Source organism: Anser brachyrhynchus (genome assembly GCF_964034855.1).
Source record: "Anser brachyrhynchus genome assembly, chromosome: 1".
NCBI classification, from domain to species: Eukaryota; Metazoa; Chordata; class Aves; order Anseriformes; family Anatidae; genus Anser; species Anser brachyrhynchus.
This window is the reverse complement of record NC_137694.1, coordinates 142,412,461-142,429,607: the sequence shown is the minus strand read 5'-3', so window position 1 is coordinate 142,429,607 and position 17,147 is coordinate 142,412,461. Positions and strand designations below refer to the sequence as shown.

Here is a 17,147-nt window from a genome sequence, read left to right as displayed (position 1 = left end):
TATTAATGATTTAGTACTGTATTGAGTACGACAGTATTCAGTTGTGAATTGAATCACTGAAGGAAATTACTAGTTCTAAGGGGCAATAGACCGGCCCATCTGCTGGACATGGCCCAAATTCCTTCCTCCTTAGAATTAGTTGCCCATTTCAAATCCCATTCCTAATCTCATGTAGATGGCCAGGACTGTGCTCAATTCAGTAGTCTTTGGTACTTAACTTGCATCTAAATATTAGATGTTTAGTGAACCAGAGCTAGTTAAGGAGACACTTGAATTCCCTGTGGAGAGAGGGAGATTATTTTGAAGTGTTCCAGAGGGAGGTGCTCATTAAATTTAGAGTTTTGAGTTAAGCAGGTTGAATATTCCTCTGGGTGGCCCTCAGACAGATTTAAAATGCCTTTTAAAAACACAAGTAAAAGTTAGGTGGTTTATTTAAATATAATGCATCTTGTCCGTTGTTAGGTCCCTCAACCTAAGAGGAAAAAAATGCTACCATTATGCAGTGTGGTTCAAATATTTTGTAATATGAATAAAGGGCTTCTCTGAGGGCATTAATCATTGTATTTCTACCTTTCAGTTTTTCAGATTTTACTCCTAATGTCACTTTCTAAATGAATGGATTTTGTCAAAATACTGTGAAAGGAATAGAAAAGTTCCGTAAGTGCAGTGCTGACGTGGCTGATGGAAGGAAAATACAAATTTACCAGTGAAACCAAGTGCACTACATTTAACCAAATTTAACAACGTAATCAAATGTTCTGTGGGCACTGTGTTTCTTTTCTAGCATAATAATTGACTTTATAGACATTGTGAAAGGAAGAAAACCTTTCAAGTACGTTCACAGAGTACTGGGTGAACAAAAAGCACAAACGCTGCTGTATGGCACATCATCAGTCATCCCGTTTTGCTTTTTCTTTACATTGCCATGCCAGAATTTCAACCTCACCCTGACCCGGAAGGTTTTATTTATAGTTTTCAATATCCCTTTCTCATGGTGATAGAGCCTAGAAAGACACAGCTTGCTGACACTAAAAACATTTCCTGCTCTTTTGTTCCACATTCTGCCAACCCCGTGTCCCTTTGTCCTAATCTGTTGTCCTACCTCTGCAGACGGAGGCCCCATCTGACAAATTTACTTGTGCTCCCTAGGGATTATGAAAACCAGGAAGCTTCATTAAGCGTGATTTAATAACTTAGACAAAGGGGAAGAGCAGCTGGTCTGTTAACGAGTCTCTCAACCCCTGTTCTCTGACAGAAGAGCCTTTCTTGCGTGTGGTACAGTCTTCAACAAGTTGCAGTAAAATGCTACAGATGTACGGTTCATGAAAATTGACTTACTGTGCTTTGGATCTGCCTTGAGCGGTTTATTTGAGTGACCTGAGGCAATTTTATGGCAGGAAGTTTGCTGCTGTTAAAAAGAGCAACAGCTGATCGTGGCCTAAAATTCTGGTGTACATTTTTTCTCCCTTTATGGTTTAGCATGGTAATGTTAGAGGAATAGCACTTGGAGACAACCTGCTGCACTCTGCTGCTCCATAAGACAAACATCAGTAAAGCCAAGCAGCAAGAAAAGAAGGGTTCTTCATGAAAAAATGACAGCAAGAGAACACAGTCCCCGCCATGGTGCAAAGTCCCGCACCGTGCAACGGGCCTCCACCATTGATGTCACCTCAGACATGCTAGGCCTTTCTCTCGCAGGTACGTACCTTCTTATCAGCTATTGCTTTATTGCCCCTTTCAGAATCTGCCCTTTACTAACATTACCGTTTTTTAATTCCCATTTCTAGAAGATTTAGATGTGTCTTATTATCTGAAGTGTTCAACAGTCTTAAAATTGTCATTCTTAATGCAGACAAAACACTCAAATTGGAGAGGGAAGAAAAAAGAAATTAAAGTAGATTTTGTGCAGTTATGTTTTTCAGTGAAAAATAGGCAACGGGGAAAAAAACAGTAAAAGAATGTCAAGGTTGTCTAGGAAGAGTCTTGGCAGCCTCCTAGTTTGACATTGCGTATAATTTTCAAGAGAGTTCAGGAATCTTAGATTTATCTTCCCCATCTTTTACGGTGAGTAAATTAGCACTGTAATCCCTGGAGTCTTTATTTGATTAGTGAGAGAGACAGGTACTTTCCAACTCTTCCCTGTTCACTGATCACTGAGGAGATATATCTGATTTAATAATTTGGAGCTAATAGTGGCTCAGACACTAAGTGGCTTTAATTCTTTTATTTTCCACTGAGATTTGGCATTTTGTATTCCCATATTCAGTATAATCTTGTGTAGTTTTACATATTTTAGTCATTGTTTTAACATATCTTAGGAAATCAGTTCATCTCAGGTTTTTAAAATAAATTTTAAGTACCAAAGATTAGCTAATGAATATTCTAAATATTCATGGCTCATTGAATTAAGAATGTTAATATTTTCTATCAAATCTAATTTCTTCCCCTGTAACTACAATTTCAAGGACGGGTTCACATGAGAGCAATGCTTCGCTAACCTTGTGCTAATTTTTTTGGTTTACAGGAAATATTCAAGATCCAGATGAGCCGATATTAGAGTTCAGTTTAGGTATGTTTAGTGTTTTTTAGGATTGTTTAGACTTTTGATAATTTTGACTATATGTGCTATTAAGTATATGTGGATTTATTTTTTTTAATTTTGATTTTGAAGTGCCTTTCATATAGTAAGGATTGAATCTTTGCTGTGATTCTTATGGAGATGAGGTACAGCTTTCTTGCTGCCTGTACTGTAGCTTTTGATAGACAGCCAAAGGATTTTGTGATGTTTTTAAAAATCTGCATTTAAAACATCTGCCCTATAAACTTCTAAATGTTTGCTATGTGAATGTTATTTTTAAATGTACATTTAGTTTATGTGAAGATACTATGAAACTGTCCTCAGTCTCAGTATATCAACAGTTCAAGTCTTCAAGCAAACTGAAGATTTGCTGGAAACACCATTTTCAGACGGAATATTTTGTAAGAGTTACCAACTATCACACATACCTTTTTTCCTGTGGTCTTTGCTATCAAGTGATAATGTGAGATGCTTCAGTGACCTAATTTCTGGGATGTTTCAGTATGGACAAGAAACTTGTGCATTGACTCACCTCACTTGAAAAATAAGTGAGAAACATTTTTTTCATTAAAATTCAGTCCACATTTTCAACTGCAGCATGCTTTTCTTGCTCTAATAGTGTTCAGTTGTTTGGAAGTTTCTGCTCTTACCAGTATGATTGAAATGAAAATTAGATAATTTGCACAGATTAGATAAATTGCACAGATGTGTATAAGATTACTATGAATAATAATGTTAACTAGAATTCCTCGGAACTGAATAAGGATTTTTAAATATTTTCAGATAAATTTAAAAATACACAGAACTGCAAAGCTGTTCAGTGTACATTTAAGCATTTTGCTAGCCCAGGTAAATTCAAAATTAACCTTGCACATCTAGCTGAAGCAGAGCAAGACCATGCTGTAATTACTTGTATCTAGCTAGCTAGAATTTAGCTCTGAATTGCAATGTAGTTGTGTAGAGTCATTCACTGGAATTTCTGATAGTTGTTTTCTATTCACTGTAGTCCCTTCCCAGCAGTTAAACTCTCTGTATCATTTTAGAAGAGATAAATTATTGTCCTTTTGTAATTACAAGCTAGTTCTCCTCATAGTAGTGCTTCTTGATCAACGTTCAAGGACTCCTTTTGGTTCTCCATGGCAAAATAGGGTTTGTTAAAGGGGTTATTGGAGTGTGACTTCAGGTCAAATACAGCCGTGCTCATGAGATTCCCAGTGGAAATTCTCTGCATGTACACTGTTTTAATGAGCTGTGCTGGAGGGATGGATAGGCAGGTGTTGGAAGAGAACAAGCTTAATGTACAGTTGTACAGCTTGGAGCAAGAGTGATCTGATGGCGTATTTACTGTCTGTATGCACAAACGTGAATGATGTCTGCTTTCATGGTGTAGTGGTAGACTGAATCCTAGGCCTTTCATGGTTTTCTTGCTCGCATTATATGCTTTTAAAACAATGTAGAGTCTTACAGAATTATGAGAAAAACTGTGGATCTAAATTTATTTCTCTTTTACATGCCTCAAGCTTGCAGTGAGCTGCTAACTCCATCACTAGACCGAAAGCCAAATAGTTTTGTAGCAGTGAGTGTAACTACACCTCCTCAGGCATTCTGGACGAAGCATGCACAGACAGAAATTATTGAGGTAAGTGTTGAGGTACTGCTGGATTAGATTTAAAATTGAAGTTAACACAAGAAGTATTTCCTCCTAACAAACATCACCTTGTGTTATTCTCTGCCTCTTTCGTTTATGATTACAGGGAACAAGTAATCCTATATTTCTAAGCAGCATTGCCTTTTTCCAAGACTCTCTTATCAATCAAATGACACAAATCAAACTCTCCGTGTATGACGTCAAAGATAGATCTCAGGGAACAGTAAGTATTCGTCATTCTGTTGCCTCCCCAGTCAGTGTGGAGCAAGCAAATGAGAAGCAATGAGATAAAACTAGGAAGTTTTGTGGAAAAAAGCAAAGACATAGCAACATGCCTCCTAGAGAAAAGATGGGTAGGGGAAGGAGGGACAAATGCCACAGGGTGGACTTAACAGAGTGGGGAGTACTGCCAGTTTTCTCAGGTAAGGCTGGTCTGTAGCAAGATTGCCCTTAGTTTAACCACAGTCATTTTCTTCTGTAAGATAGCAAGGCAGAGAGAGCAGCAAAAAAGTTTCTGGGGAAGAATGTTTTTCCTTTGCTCTCAGAAATTCCCCTGCCCTGATCCCTTAGTGATTTTGTTCAGGGATAACATTTGCTGCCTTACAGAAAAAAATGTAAGTGCCAGCCCTCCCACGTAACTACCTGAATCAGGGGGCCATTCGAGCCGATTGTGCTCAGGCTGTTGCCCAGCATACTGATTCAGGCCCCGTTTGCCTGCTTTCTCGCAGCTTCCTCAGGGGCAGCCGGGCTGTCCTCCTCTGTAGAGTGCTTCATGGGGGAGGCTGTAGGGAAAGAGGAATACCTCCTGAAAAGGTGTGTTCTTCACAAGGAGCCAAGTCTGGGTCAGGGAGGGACTATGAAGTGCTGACCTACTCAGTCTGAGTCCCATTCAATCATTGCTTTCAGTGTTCCTGTATCACTGGGCCTTAGCTTCTAAATACTGAGGTGCCTTCTCTTAAATCTTTGAGAAAGAAAAGGACTTACCGTCCTCAGATAGAAAAAATATTTTTAATAAATTACTAAATTTATTAATTTTTAAAGGGTTTTAATTAGTTATATATGGGCATATGTAATTAGGTTTTTCCCCTCAGACTTTGAGGAAGAATAGAAATTGTATTTTGGACTTTGGTGGACATAGGCTTTGTTTGTTGCGAAGGTAAATAATTACAGTTTTGGTAATCATCTTCTTTCCAGATGTATCTGTTGGGTTCTGGGATGTTCACTGTAAAAGAGCTTCTTCAGGAGAAGAATCACAGGTTGCACTTAACACTAAGGTTTGTAGTGTTTTCCTCCATTTAGGAATCATCTATCTTAATTTTTGGAAGCTGGTTAGGATGTAGTGAAAGCTGTCCATGAGATGGGATGAAGACTTTTTTGTTTATTTTATTGTTTTTAAGTTCCAGGCCACTACTAAGGAAAGAAAAAAAAAAATTAAAAAGGGGGAGATTTTATATTACATGGCAATTAAAACTTGTGGAACAAGACCTTTTCAGACATGCTGAATTGTGTTAGACTTTGGTTCTAGTTCTACAAGTCAAAGAGTGTTGTCAAGACCAATTGCATTTTTGTTCATTTTGTCCTATCGTCTCTCTGTATGTGTGTGTGGAGAGTGGCAAAACAGAACATTTTTAGCTATGCTGATAGGTGAAGAGCTTGTGGGAGGGAGATTGGAACCCATCAAAACAGAGGCTTACCTTACCTGTTTGGAACACTTTGGCTTAAATAGGTAATAGAAGAGAAATAATAGATAAAAAGTAGGAAATGAAAAAGAAGAGGGTGTGAGTTTGCTACACATCCTGAAGGTAATAGTTCTAATCAGAAGAGTTAAACCGCACACATGAAATCCAGTGTGGGATGAAGTTAAGTGGAGGCTTGGAGAAGAATGAGGAAAGCAAAGTGAGATTAAGAAAAGAGAGCCTTGGAGTGTAAGTGTGCATTGTAGTAATGTGTGTTGAAGGCTGGACAGGAATTCTTGTCGGAGAAGGCAAGGGAAAATCACTTGAAGGGGAGAAACATAATCAGAGAGGCTGAAGAAGAATGTGTTTGTAAATCAGCATTATTAGCACTAGAAACGGTGACTGTGACAAACATTCAGAAACTTCATAACACAACTAACCAAGCCATGGACAAAGCTTTTGACGTGAAGAGGAGAGAGAAGTAAAATTTTGGGCTTTTCTCTCCAATGTTTTGTAAAGAAAAATAAATACATGATTTAACAGGGGGAGCAGATGAGGGAGGTGAGTCAGAAAAGACACCAAAAGTATGACACTGATGATGGGTGGAATAGTATAATTTATCGTAACTGTGAAGATGAGGGTGAAAAAGAAGAGGAATGTGATAGCTGAAATTTCATGGTTGTGTGATAGATGTCATTATTCTATTAGATTTAATCTTTCATGACACAGTTGAAAGTGGGCTTTAATAAATGCCCTTTGTGATATCAAGTGTATTCTGATTAGTAGAGCGAAGTGTGTGAATACATGCATATCTTTTCATTGTCATATTACCTGTCGGATGTGTAAGCTGGATGCTAAGCAATGTTTATAAACATACTGCATGACTTGGATGTTTAGACCTTTTCTTGTAGCCTTCCAGTGTGCTTATTTCTTTTGTCTCTCCAGTGTTGTCTTTTCAAGGGTGGTGGTGGTTGTTGTTGTTGTTGTTGTTATTGTCTTGATTGTCCCAGCATATTTCAAAATGTAAACAACAATCTTAAAATACCACTCAGAACTTATCTTCAAATAATAACATATATCTCTGCCAAGATTACTCTGTGTCGTGGGAGAGACAGAATAAATAGCAGCTGTGGTAGATGAGGGTACTGGGGTTTATTTAAAAACCAGCAAGGTTAGAGCTTTTACCTTATTGGGTTCTGTCTCACACACACACTTCCTCCCTCCTCTGTGATACGCTCATGTGGTCTTGACTTCCATCCCCAGCAGGGAGATTGCTGCTGGTCTGGGAAGGTTGGGCAGAAAGTTGTGTCAGTTCATGCTGTGCGGCTGCTCAGCTGTTAGTGGCTAAGGATCCTGGCTGTCCTTGGTATTTGTGTCCTTGCACCTCCCTGATCTGTAGGATAATCCCTCACCTCCATCCTCACCTTTCCTCCATTGAGGATCTTCACCTTCTTCTTCCCTAGACCACTTCCTTTTGGGATCCGTCTCTCTAGCATCAGCTCTTCTTTCTGGAATGTCAGGCCCCTGATTTTCCCAATCTAAATAACCTAACTGCAGAAGCACAAAACGTGATCAGACTCCTAATGGGTGGCTTTGACTCAAGTCTCTCTTAACTGGAGGGTTTTCAGTGTGCTACTTCTATCTAGTCCGTGCATTATCAGAATTTACAACCAGCCTGTACCAGTTGCTGCATGCAAGTAGCAGGCTCCTGATTGAGAGTTAAAAGATTAGATTTTGGATGTACAGGCACACATGTGCAGGTATGCATCCAATTATCTGCTCTCTGTTAATGTTCACAATTTCAGATCTTTATTTTTTTTGACTACAACAAGCTAATTGTAAAATTTGAACCCTTTCTGGTTTTACAAAAGTATTGAAACACACTCATGGTTTTAGGTTGCCTTCAATTAGGAGGTCTGACAGTATCCCTAAGGAACGAGAACATTTTCCTATTGGAGTAGCTTATTGTAAGAATATGTAAAATTAAATTGAAAAGCTTCCTATTTAAAATGTTCATCAAGTCTGAAGATTAATAGCCTTTTATAAGTGTTCCCTTGTTGATAAACAGGTCCACCTCCAAAAAAATTTCAACGCAGAGTGTTTGTTGCAGGTCTGCTGAAAGTGACCGCGTAGGTAACATTACAGTTATTGGATGGCAAATGGAGGAAAAAACTGACCAAAGGCCTCCAGTGACAAGGTCACCTGATACAATTAATGGAAGGGTGAGTATAACCATTATATCAGCTTCAGAAAGATGAAGATTTATTGCTAGCGTTGAAATAAACTGTGTTGAGACCTGCTGTCAACTTGCCTTGTAATTTATTGGTGCTTTCCAATTTCAAAATACTATGAAGAGCAGCCTAATGCTGTGGAGCACTTTCGTATTTGGCAGAGATCTTATTGCTCATGTTTGGAGTTTAAAATCTAGAGGAAAAAAATAGCTTACAGTAACTAAGCTTTAGCTTCAAGTGCCTTTCATCAGAATAGGCTTGTGGTAGTGTATGTTAGTACACCTGCTACACTGAGGCATCCACAAGCAGTTTCACTAAGCTGGGGTATTGCACACTGTGAATTGGACAGTGGTATCAAGCAAAGCTGTATGGGGTGGTCAGGGAACATTAGGCAGAATTTCCAGAATTTTCCCAAGCACCTTTTAAAAACGTATCTTAAAAGTAGCATAAAAGATTTTAATAAAACTGAACAGGTTACTTGAATACTGCTTTTTTTTTTGTGATCAAAAAAAGTTTTATTAGAACAGGTATGGTGATTTCTCAACCCAGACATATGCTTAATTCTGTAAACCTTGTGTGCTGAATGTACTGGTGATAATTGCAGCCATATCTGTGTATCACAGTTGCAATGTGTATCAGTATCACTTTATATCAGAAAAAACCTACAGCTGGCGTATGTTTGAGTAGCTCTGAGGACTCTGGAGCTGTGCTAACATTAAGTAGTTCAAGGACTAGATGAAATTTTTTACAGCATTTGAAACTGCAGTAGCATTGAACAAGAATGTTTAAATTGTTGCATTTAAGTGGATTTATTATTTCAACCTGCGATAGTTTGTTTTTTTTTTTTTTTTTTGCAGTGAACATATCTGGAATATCTATTTTTAAACCTGCCTTGTGTCGAATATTTCCTTTAAGTCTGTCTAATAGGGTCATCACTTCATGTTGCCTTGGCACTGAGGCTTTTTTCTTTATTGTTTGTTTTTGTTTGTTTTTGTTTAGACCGTGTTACCAGTTGACGAAAGTTTAACAGAATCTTTAGGAATCAGATCCAAATATGCTTCATTACGGAAAGATGCACTACTGAAATCTGGTAAGCTGCTGTGGACTGTAACAAGTAGGCTTTCAGCATCAGTAAAAGCTAAGCTCTTGCTCTTTGCTTTGGCCCCAGGGCATTTAAGCAGATGTTTCATTTGAATAGGAACAGGCTGCTGACTGAGCAGCCTATTTGAGGGTCATACAAGAATAAATTATTTTATCATTTGCGCTATCGTTTTGTGTCGTAAAAGCAACAGAAGCAAACTTTTTAAATTGTTGATTGTGCTATAAAAGTTTCCATAAAATTTGCTAGTCCACTCCTAAGCATTTTTTTGGGGTGGGGTGAAGCAGAGCAGTTGTTTAAATTTTTTATCTTGAAGAAAGATTAGCTTTCCAGCAACTGCTTACATGAGAGGAAAGTGCAGGAAGTGAGGAAAATAAAAGTTCACAAGTTGAATCTGTGTTTTATTTCCTTACCAGTGTTTTAAATCATTTCGAGACTTTTCATGTGAATGCTGGAAGAATGATCATTGCAGAATGTGCCTGTTTGGAAAAGCTAGATGGCTACCTAGTTAAATTGGATTTTTATAGCAGTGTGTTACAGCATGTTAGTGAATCAAAGCCTCTCTAAAAAAAATAGTAGGAGAGACTTTGTATGCTTTTAACTCAAACCCTCTGATTAAATAACATGTTTTTATTACTTCAGTGTTTGGTGGCGCCATTTGTCGGATGTATCGCTTCCCCACCACCGATGGAAACCACTTGAGAATCTTGGAGCAAATGGCTGAGAGCGTGCTGTCGCTGCACATACCCAGGCAGTTCGTGAAGCTTCTTCTAGAAGAGGATGCAGCAAGGTGAGTATGGACTGGTTTCACATGTGGTAATAAAGCAGTGATGTGGCTGTTACTGAGTTACCAAGGAATTTATCTGTGCTTCAGCAGCACTGAAGGAGAAATAGTACAAGCAGCAACTTGCTGACTGTGCTGTTACAGTGAACAAGATTTTGTGTCAAAGTACAGAGTTTGGGCTTGAGTATATGATAACATGAGCATACAGAGGTGTTAATGGAAGAAAATTCTTGGCAGACTGAACAATTAAGATCATACTGCAAGTATCTGCACTTAGGTGTTATCTGTTCTTCTTTCTGAAGCAGTTATCTCTCTTCCAGGCAGCTTACCCATTTATGTGTATTACTTCCCTACATTTGTAGGCTGTGCTTTGCAAACAGAGGGTCATACAGAACGGTGTATGTCTTCTTTAGAAAAGACAGGATTTCCATTGGGATGGTAAAAGAATTTTAGCCTTATTTCTGAGTTTTCAGTGTGTGTTTTTGGCTGCGTTTGAATCCCTCTCCTAGAGGCCTAATTAAGCCCAACCTTACCTAAAAGTAAAGCTATTCAGTGCTCTCAGTGTCCTATATTAAAACATTTCAACCCTCTTGGGATGTTCTGAAAGAAAATCAAGTGTTAATCCATATGAGGAGGCAGAAGCAGTCTACAGCGTTAGCAAGTATTTTTCATATTTTGCAAAAATGATAACTTCAAAAGAACATTGCAGTGATTTTTTGTAATGTATAGAAAAACTGCACAACACAACTGAGTTTCTGAAGTTCACACTGATTTTACTTGCTATTGCCTTTTGTTTAGAGGGCTGCACTTACTTAAGAGTAGTCAGGTTAAGTCAAGTTAAGGCTTTTAAGTTCTTAGACTTTAGAGAAAGAATGATGTATCTTGCATAGCAGTGCTGCTACATCCTTGGTGGTGGAAGGGGCTTGGGATGTGCCATTACACATTTAGATATGATTTATTCATTGTTTATTTTATACTTGGTTCTCTACAGCTTTCCTTGCAGTACATTTAAAAGCACCTATTCTGTGCAAGGTTCAGTCAAGATAATGTAAACAGTTGGCATGCTTACCCGTCAGGTACCATTTGTGATAGATGTGTATTAAGGACTTGAAGATAAGGAGAAGAGAATTCAGGGAGAATGGGGAAAAAAAAGATGTGGCTTCCTTTAAGACTGTGGGCAGTGAAGTTCCTAAAAGTCTTAGCCATAACATATGATAGCTCAGAGGCTCTCGCTAAAGTCATATAGAGATCAATGGATGCATACTGCATACAGTTCGGGGTTAGTAACAGCCCAGGTGATTGCTAGTATAATTCTTTATGCTCTAAATTGCATGGCTGAAAGGTAAACACCATTTCTGTGTAATTAGTGAGAAAGACTTCCTTCTCTCCTTTCAGCCAAGGGGACCCTCAGTGACATGCAGAATTCTTTTCTGTCAGTGCTTTTATATTTCCAATGAATAATTGTTTTCCTTTAAGGTGTGTTACTGCTGTGTCCATGTTGAATTAGTGCCCTGTTTTGTTCTAGTGTGGGAAATAGCACAGTCACAGTTTGTATTTAGCAGGATATCTCAGATTTGGCCAAGTGCTCTTTTCTTCAGTTTCTGTGCTGTAGCCCAGAAAAGTGGTGAGCAGCTACACAAGCACAGCTGCTTCTGTCTTAACGTTATGGTGACTTCTAAAATACCCTTGGATAGTCACAGCTGCTGTCACTTACATAAAGCCATTCTGGTCCAGAGCTCTTTGAAAGGAAACATATAACGAGGGAGATATTTTGACTACCTAATTACTTATGATATGCACATCCCCTGCTGTCTTAGCCTCATAGGGTAAACAAAGAAGCTTGTTTTAAGCTGTGAATTTACTTCAGGAAGACCTGGGCTCAAATGCATGTTTGTTTGTTTTGTTTGTTTGTTTGTGTTTTGAGTAGGGAACTGGACAAGGAGGTTACTATAGCATATCATGTAGAAACAGTTTATAACATGAAACTAGAAGTGTCTTTTTCCAAGACACTGATACATGTAGTTTACAGTGTTGCCTGTTGGCAAATCAATATGAAGGGTTTTTTTGAAACCTGCCTCCTTCTAATATATCTTAAATAATGTAGGTAGAAATTATTCTGTCACATGCTGCCTCAAATTTTGTATAGACAATTGATTAGCGCTATGGATTAGGGATATTGAGAAAACTGCAAAAAAACTTCTACATCATTTTGACAGATGATCTACCTTTTCTATGGTAATATTCTGTTGAATTCTGTCTAATGTTGACTTGTTTACTTTTTCCCACTTCTTTATTACAAATAATGTATTAGTTCAACAAGGCAATAGTCACAAGCATGACATGAGATACACTGAATATTTTTTCAGCAGCGCTGTTGGGGAACACTATGTAACATAGGATAGCCATGCGTGACTGAAAATTTGGCAGTCAGGGTACAGTGGAAACAGATCTGGGGGGATTTGTTCATCCTGTATTCCACCCAAAGTGAAACTTGAGTGCCTAAATTCTGGAATCCTAGGTGAAGGCTTTGTTGGGTTACCTCCTGTCTTTCCAAACCCTTATTAATGCTTATAGAATCATAGCATCATTAGGGTTGGAAAAGACCTCCAAGACCATCTGGTCCTACCACCAATGTCACCCACTAAACCATGTCCCTAAGCACCACATCCAGCCTTTCCTTAAACGCCCCCAGGGACGGTGACTCCACCACCTCCCTTACTTCATAAGACTTCCCTGCCTGGCCTTGAAAACTGTCATGTAGATATATCTGGCCAGCACAGATATTCCTTGTACCTAATGTCAGGTGCTTATCTCCCAGCTACAGTCTGTCGTAGCTCTGATTTAATTTAGAGCCATAAATGTTCTGTGGAGTGTCCTAAAAAGGTCATCATTGTCCCAAGTCACCTGACATGATGGCAGTGCTCATCATTTGCAAATCATCGTATAATCTGAGGGCTCCTGCAGAAGGTGGGAAGCTTTGCTTTTGACTAACACCTTGGGTTCCTGGGGAAACACGGTGTATTCAACCTGCAAAGAACCTCTGTTCCTTGGGACAGAGCTCAACAGAAGTGCTTTGAGACATACGGTGGGGAGCATTCCCAGTCTGGTGACTGGGTTAAATAGGAGTGAGTTCACAATGCATCAGCTGAGGAAAATGCTGCATTGCTACAATGTGAAACTTATTCTCAGTCAAGTAGACAATGGAGCTAAACACCTCTCTCTTTTTTTTCTTTTTTTTTTTTCCCCTAGGGTTTGTGAACTAGAAGAACTGGGAGAATTGTCTCCTTGTTGGGAAAGCCTTCGTCGACAGATAGTAACTCAGTACCAAACGATTATTTTAACCTATCAGGAAAATTTAACTGACCTGCATCAGTATAAAGGTCAGCAAGATTTCTTTTTCATAATAAAGTGATACTAAAGTGATACTTGTCAAACATGACTGTTAGTGCTTATCTTAAATTGGGAAACTGGAATGTTTTAGTTTGAGCAAAAAATACTATTTAGATTAGTTTTCTTTATTATTTGTGAGGGAATATTTGCTACTCTATTCATTCCCTATCTTTACTCTTAGAGTATGGAATTATAAACACTAACAGAAAGACACATCTTTTTATATTTATTTTCCTCTGCTTTATTTTCAGCATGTAGCCAATGATGAATGAAGCCCCTTGAGTATTTTAACATAGGCAGATGCAGTGTTTTTATGCTTACTTTTCTCCTGCATTTCTCAGGTCCTTCGTTTAAAGCCAGTAGCTTGAAAGCTGATAAAAAATTGGAATTTGTTCCCACGAATTTGCATATACAGAGAATGAGAGTCCAGGATGATGGAGGATCAGGTATTTGTTTCTTTATGTCTTTCTTCACACTGTTCTGTTTCTTTTGTCTTTTTTCATAGTCAAGTTTCCACAAACTACTGCTCTGTAGTATTAACACTACATGGCGTTTGTATAACACTTTCTATCCTTGGATTCCAAAACTCTTTGCAAAAGAATATGTGTAGATATAATTATACCTGTTCTATAGGTGGCAAAACTAAGGTTTGGAGTTAACTTTGCCCTAGGTGACACAGGCCAGCCTTTGTGCTAGGGAATATATTGGATTAAGCTGCTGTGTCACTTCTACTTGTTTTGGTTTGTGTCAGAATAGCAAAGATTCTGATCATTAATTACTGTTAAGTTTGTATGCTTTTTCTCTCGAGTCACCGTGTAGGGTTATGCAAAATTACACCAGTTTGTTCACGTCAGGCTTGTTTCTTCATAAATAATCTAAGTTATCTCTTCTTTTAACACTGATTCCCAGATTCCTACTAACCATGGGCACACACTTGTCCCGTGTGTCCATGTGAGCAATTCCAGTAATGGCAGTTTGGGTGTAAAGGCCAATTCTCAAGGCTTCCTTTTCACTGTCAGACTTGCAGATTAAGAAATGGAGGACTTGCATTCAAGTAGAGTTCTTTTACCTCAAAAGTACTTGATGGATTTCCAGGGCCTCTAAAACAATACGGGTTTTACATGTCCTTCAAAACATTGGCACAATGCTTTACAAAATTATTTACAGAATAGTTTTTGAATTTCCACAACTGTTCATATAAAGATGATGAGCTTTCATCTGTAAGTCCTTTTTGTCCATCTTAGATCAGAACTACGACATAGTCACCATAGGAGCACCAGCAGCTCACTGTCAAGGCTTTAAATCAGGTGGCCTGCGGAAAAAGCTTCATAAATTTGAAGAGGCAAAGAAACAGTAAGTAGAAATGTTGTTGTGTCAGCTGATATCTTGGCCTTTCCTAGCAGCCCATGTTCAGTGATTTAAAAAAACATTCCATTCTATGTTTTCGTTGCACCTCATTCAATAGTTCTACTATACAGTGTGAAGATTGTTCTATATTTTCTTCCAAAGGAGGTGAGGAAAAACAGTTTCCCCTTTATATTACCGTATTTGTTTGTTTAATGATAGGTCCTTACTAATAGTTCTTTTAGTGAAATCTTTAATTTTCCTGAATACTTGTTGATTCATTTATTTAGCTACTTTAAGTGTTGGGTTTGAGTTTACCAAATTGTGGCGTAGAAAATTTTCCTTTAGAAGCTCTTCAGCTGCACTACATCGTGCTTTCAAACCACAGCTGTGCCTGATGGGCAAATGCCTCATTGACAATTTGTGTTTATTGCTTTTCTCTTGAGGCTTTTCTATATTCCCTCAATGTTTATGTACAGTTTAGGCTTCTGAATCTGGCCTCACTCCGCTCTACAGGCAGGATACTTGACCTCCATGGTCCTGTCTTCAGGGACTGTCTAGTGATCTCTCTGGCAGTACAACCACATGTACTACAGGAAGAGTCAGAAAATGGGAAGGTCACATATACTAAAGGGAGAGTCAGCAGTGTGCCCTTGACGCAGAGAAGGCTAATGGTATCCTGGGCTGCATTAGGAGTGTTGCCAGCAGATCAAGGGAGCATGCCTGAAGAAATGCATCCAATTCTGGGCTCTTCAGAACAAGAAAGGCATGCACATACTGGAGAGAGTCCAACAAAGGGCCACAAAGATGATGAACGAACCAGAGCATCTCTCCTATGAGAAAAGGCTGAGAGATCAGATCTATGACTGTTCAGCCTAGAGAAGAAAAAGCTCAGGGGGATTTCATCAATGTCTATAAGTACCTAAGGGGAGGGTGCAAAGAAGACAGAGCCAGGCTCTTTTCAGTGGTGCCCAGTGCCAAGACAAGAGGCAGTAGGTGCAAACTGGAACGCAGGAGGCTCCCTCTAAAGCCCAGGAAGCACTTTACCATGCAGGTGAAGGAGCACTGGTACAAGTTGCCCTCAGAGGTTATGGAGTCTCCCTCCCGGGAGATCAAAAGCCACCTGGAGATGGTCCTGGGCAGCCTGCTCTGGGTAGCCCTGCCTGAGCAGGGGTTGGACCAGGTGGCCTCCAGAGATCCCCTCCAATCTCAACTATTCTGCATTTCTGAGAGACACTGCATGGCATCCACGCCAATTACTAAGGAAAAGATAATATCATTTGGGTCTGCATTAGTTTTGCTGCAGTATGGAGAATTGGAGGAACAGCGAGAGCAGCATTATACAGAGTCATTGTAGCCAGGGAAAGGAGAGTTTTATAATGCCCTTCCAAAGAAAGGATTTATACTCTTCGGAGCTGATCTGCCAAGTGCAGCATCAGTTTTGGCAGCTGATAATGAGTAACAACATCCTGTGGACATCAGTCAGATATGTACTGGAAAGAAAAGTGCAAAAATATGCCTGGTGCAATTATTCCCAACTTAAAGAGTGTGCTAGGATGGGACTAGGGAAAACTGTAAACCAGGAAACACTGTTAGGCTAGGCTTACTTTTCCCATTCTTTTGACACCACTGTTGCTTTCTGAAATACTTCCCTTCTATTAGGTTAGGTACTTAAGTGGGCCTTACTCCTGCAATATCTAAATTCCCATGTCTTTCTTTTTCTTTTTTTCTTTTTTTCTTCTCACTCAATAACTGAGCTCATCAGAGAGCTTAATTTCTACCCAGTGCTTTTCCTGTAAGTGTTACTGAACTGTTCTTTCTGGGTCCATTAAAACTGCAGGTTCCATATTTGAAGAATAACATTTCTGTGGTAGTATGCTCAGCAGAAGATTACACAGGTTGTGGGCCCTTCTTCGGCTACCCCGTAGAATCAGTTTGGGGGGAATTTTGTTTCTCCAGCATTCACTTAGAAGACAGGTAACAGTAGTGTAGCAATTTATTCCTAGTCATCTAAAAGCAAGGAGGCACGTATAGTGTATCTGTCCAGAGAATCAGAGTAGATTTTTGATGCAGCAGAACAGAGAATCAGGCATTCCATTTCAGCCAGTTTATTCCGTTTAAGTAGGCATTTCTGTCTTGGAGCAGTTGCTACACTCATTATTTGGGAATGTAGAAAGCACACAAAAAAATGAAGTGCTCTGATGTTTGAGGCTAACAGAATACACTGTGAAAGACCTTGTACTGTATAATTGAACCCTCCTGTCATGAGCTTAAAGTGTAAAACCATCTCTATGGGCTACAAAAAAAAAAAAAAAGAAAATATGAACAAGTGCAAAACAAATTCAGTTAATACAAAAGAGTCTCTTCCATTTGAGTAGGTGTTTAAAAAAAAACAGT

The 17,147-nt window shown here is 39.0% G+C and overlaps 2 protein-coding genes across 11 annotated transcripts in view; both read left to right on the top strand.

The window, feature by feature from the left end:
• The window catches only part of COA5 (cytochrome c oxidase assembly factor 5), a 75,989-nt gene extending 74,291 nt beyond the window's left edge, over nucleotides 1-1,698 (top strand). Inside the window, exon 5 of the transcript XR_013944728.1 lies at nucleotides 1,480-1,698. The gene's annotated coding sequence lies outside the window, so the exon portion shown is untranslated. The remainder of the gene's footprint in view (nucleotides 1-1,479) is intronic.
• The window catches only part of INPP4A (inositol polyphosphate-4-phosphatase type I A), a 52,678-nt gene continuing 37,094 nt past the window's right edge, over nucleotides 1,564-17,147 (top strand). For 8 of the 10 annotated variants that reach the window (XM_080575495.1, XM_080575503.1, XM_080575496.1 and 5 more), the window contains exons 1-11: nucleotides 1,564-1,698; nucleotides 2,525-2,569; nucleotides 4,099-4,217; nucleotides 4,333-4,449; nucleotides 5,421-5,500; nucleotides 8,013-8,124; nucleotides 9,133-9,223; nucleotides 9,875-10,022; nucleotides 13,266-13,396; nucleotides 13,748-13,852; nucleotides 14,651-14,759. In XM_080575495.1, the coding sequence (XP_080431621.1) occupies nucleotides 1,593-1,698; nucleotides 2,525-2,569; nucleotides 4,099-4,217; nucleotides 4,333-4,449; nucleotides 5,421-5,500; nucleotides 8,013-8,124; nucleotides 9,133-9,223; nucleotides 9,875-10,022; nucleotides 13,266-13,396; nucleotides 13,748-13,852; nucleotides 14,651-14,759 (1,163 nt within the window). In that variant the 5' untranslated portion in view covers nucleotides 1,564-1,592. Of the gene's footprint in view, nucleotides 1,699-2,524; nucleotides 2,570-4,098; nucleotides 4,218-4,332; nucleotides 4,450-5,420; nucleotides 5,501-7,970; nucleotides 8,125-9,132; nucleotides 9,224-9,874; nucleotides 10,023-13,265; nucleotides 13,397-13,747; nucleotides 13,853-14,650; nucleotides 14,760-17,147 lie in introns of all 10 variants that reach the window. The other 2 variants (XM_080575500.1, XM_080575499.1) reach the window with 1 other exon arrangement.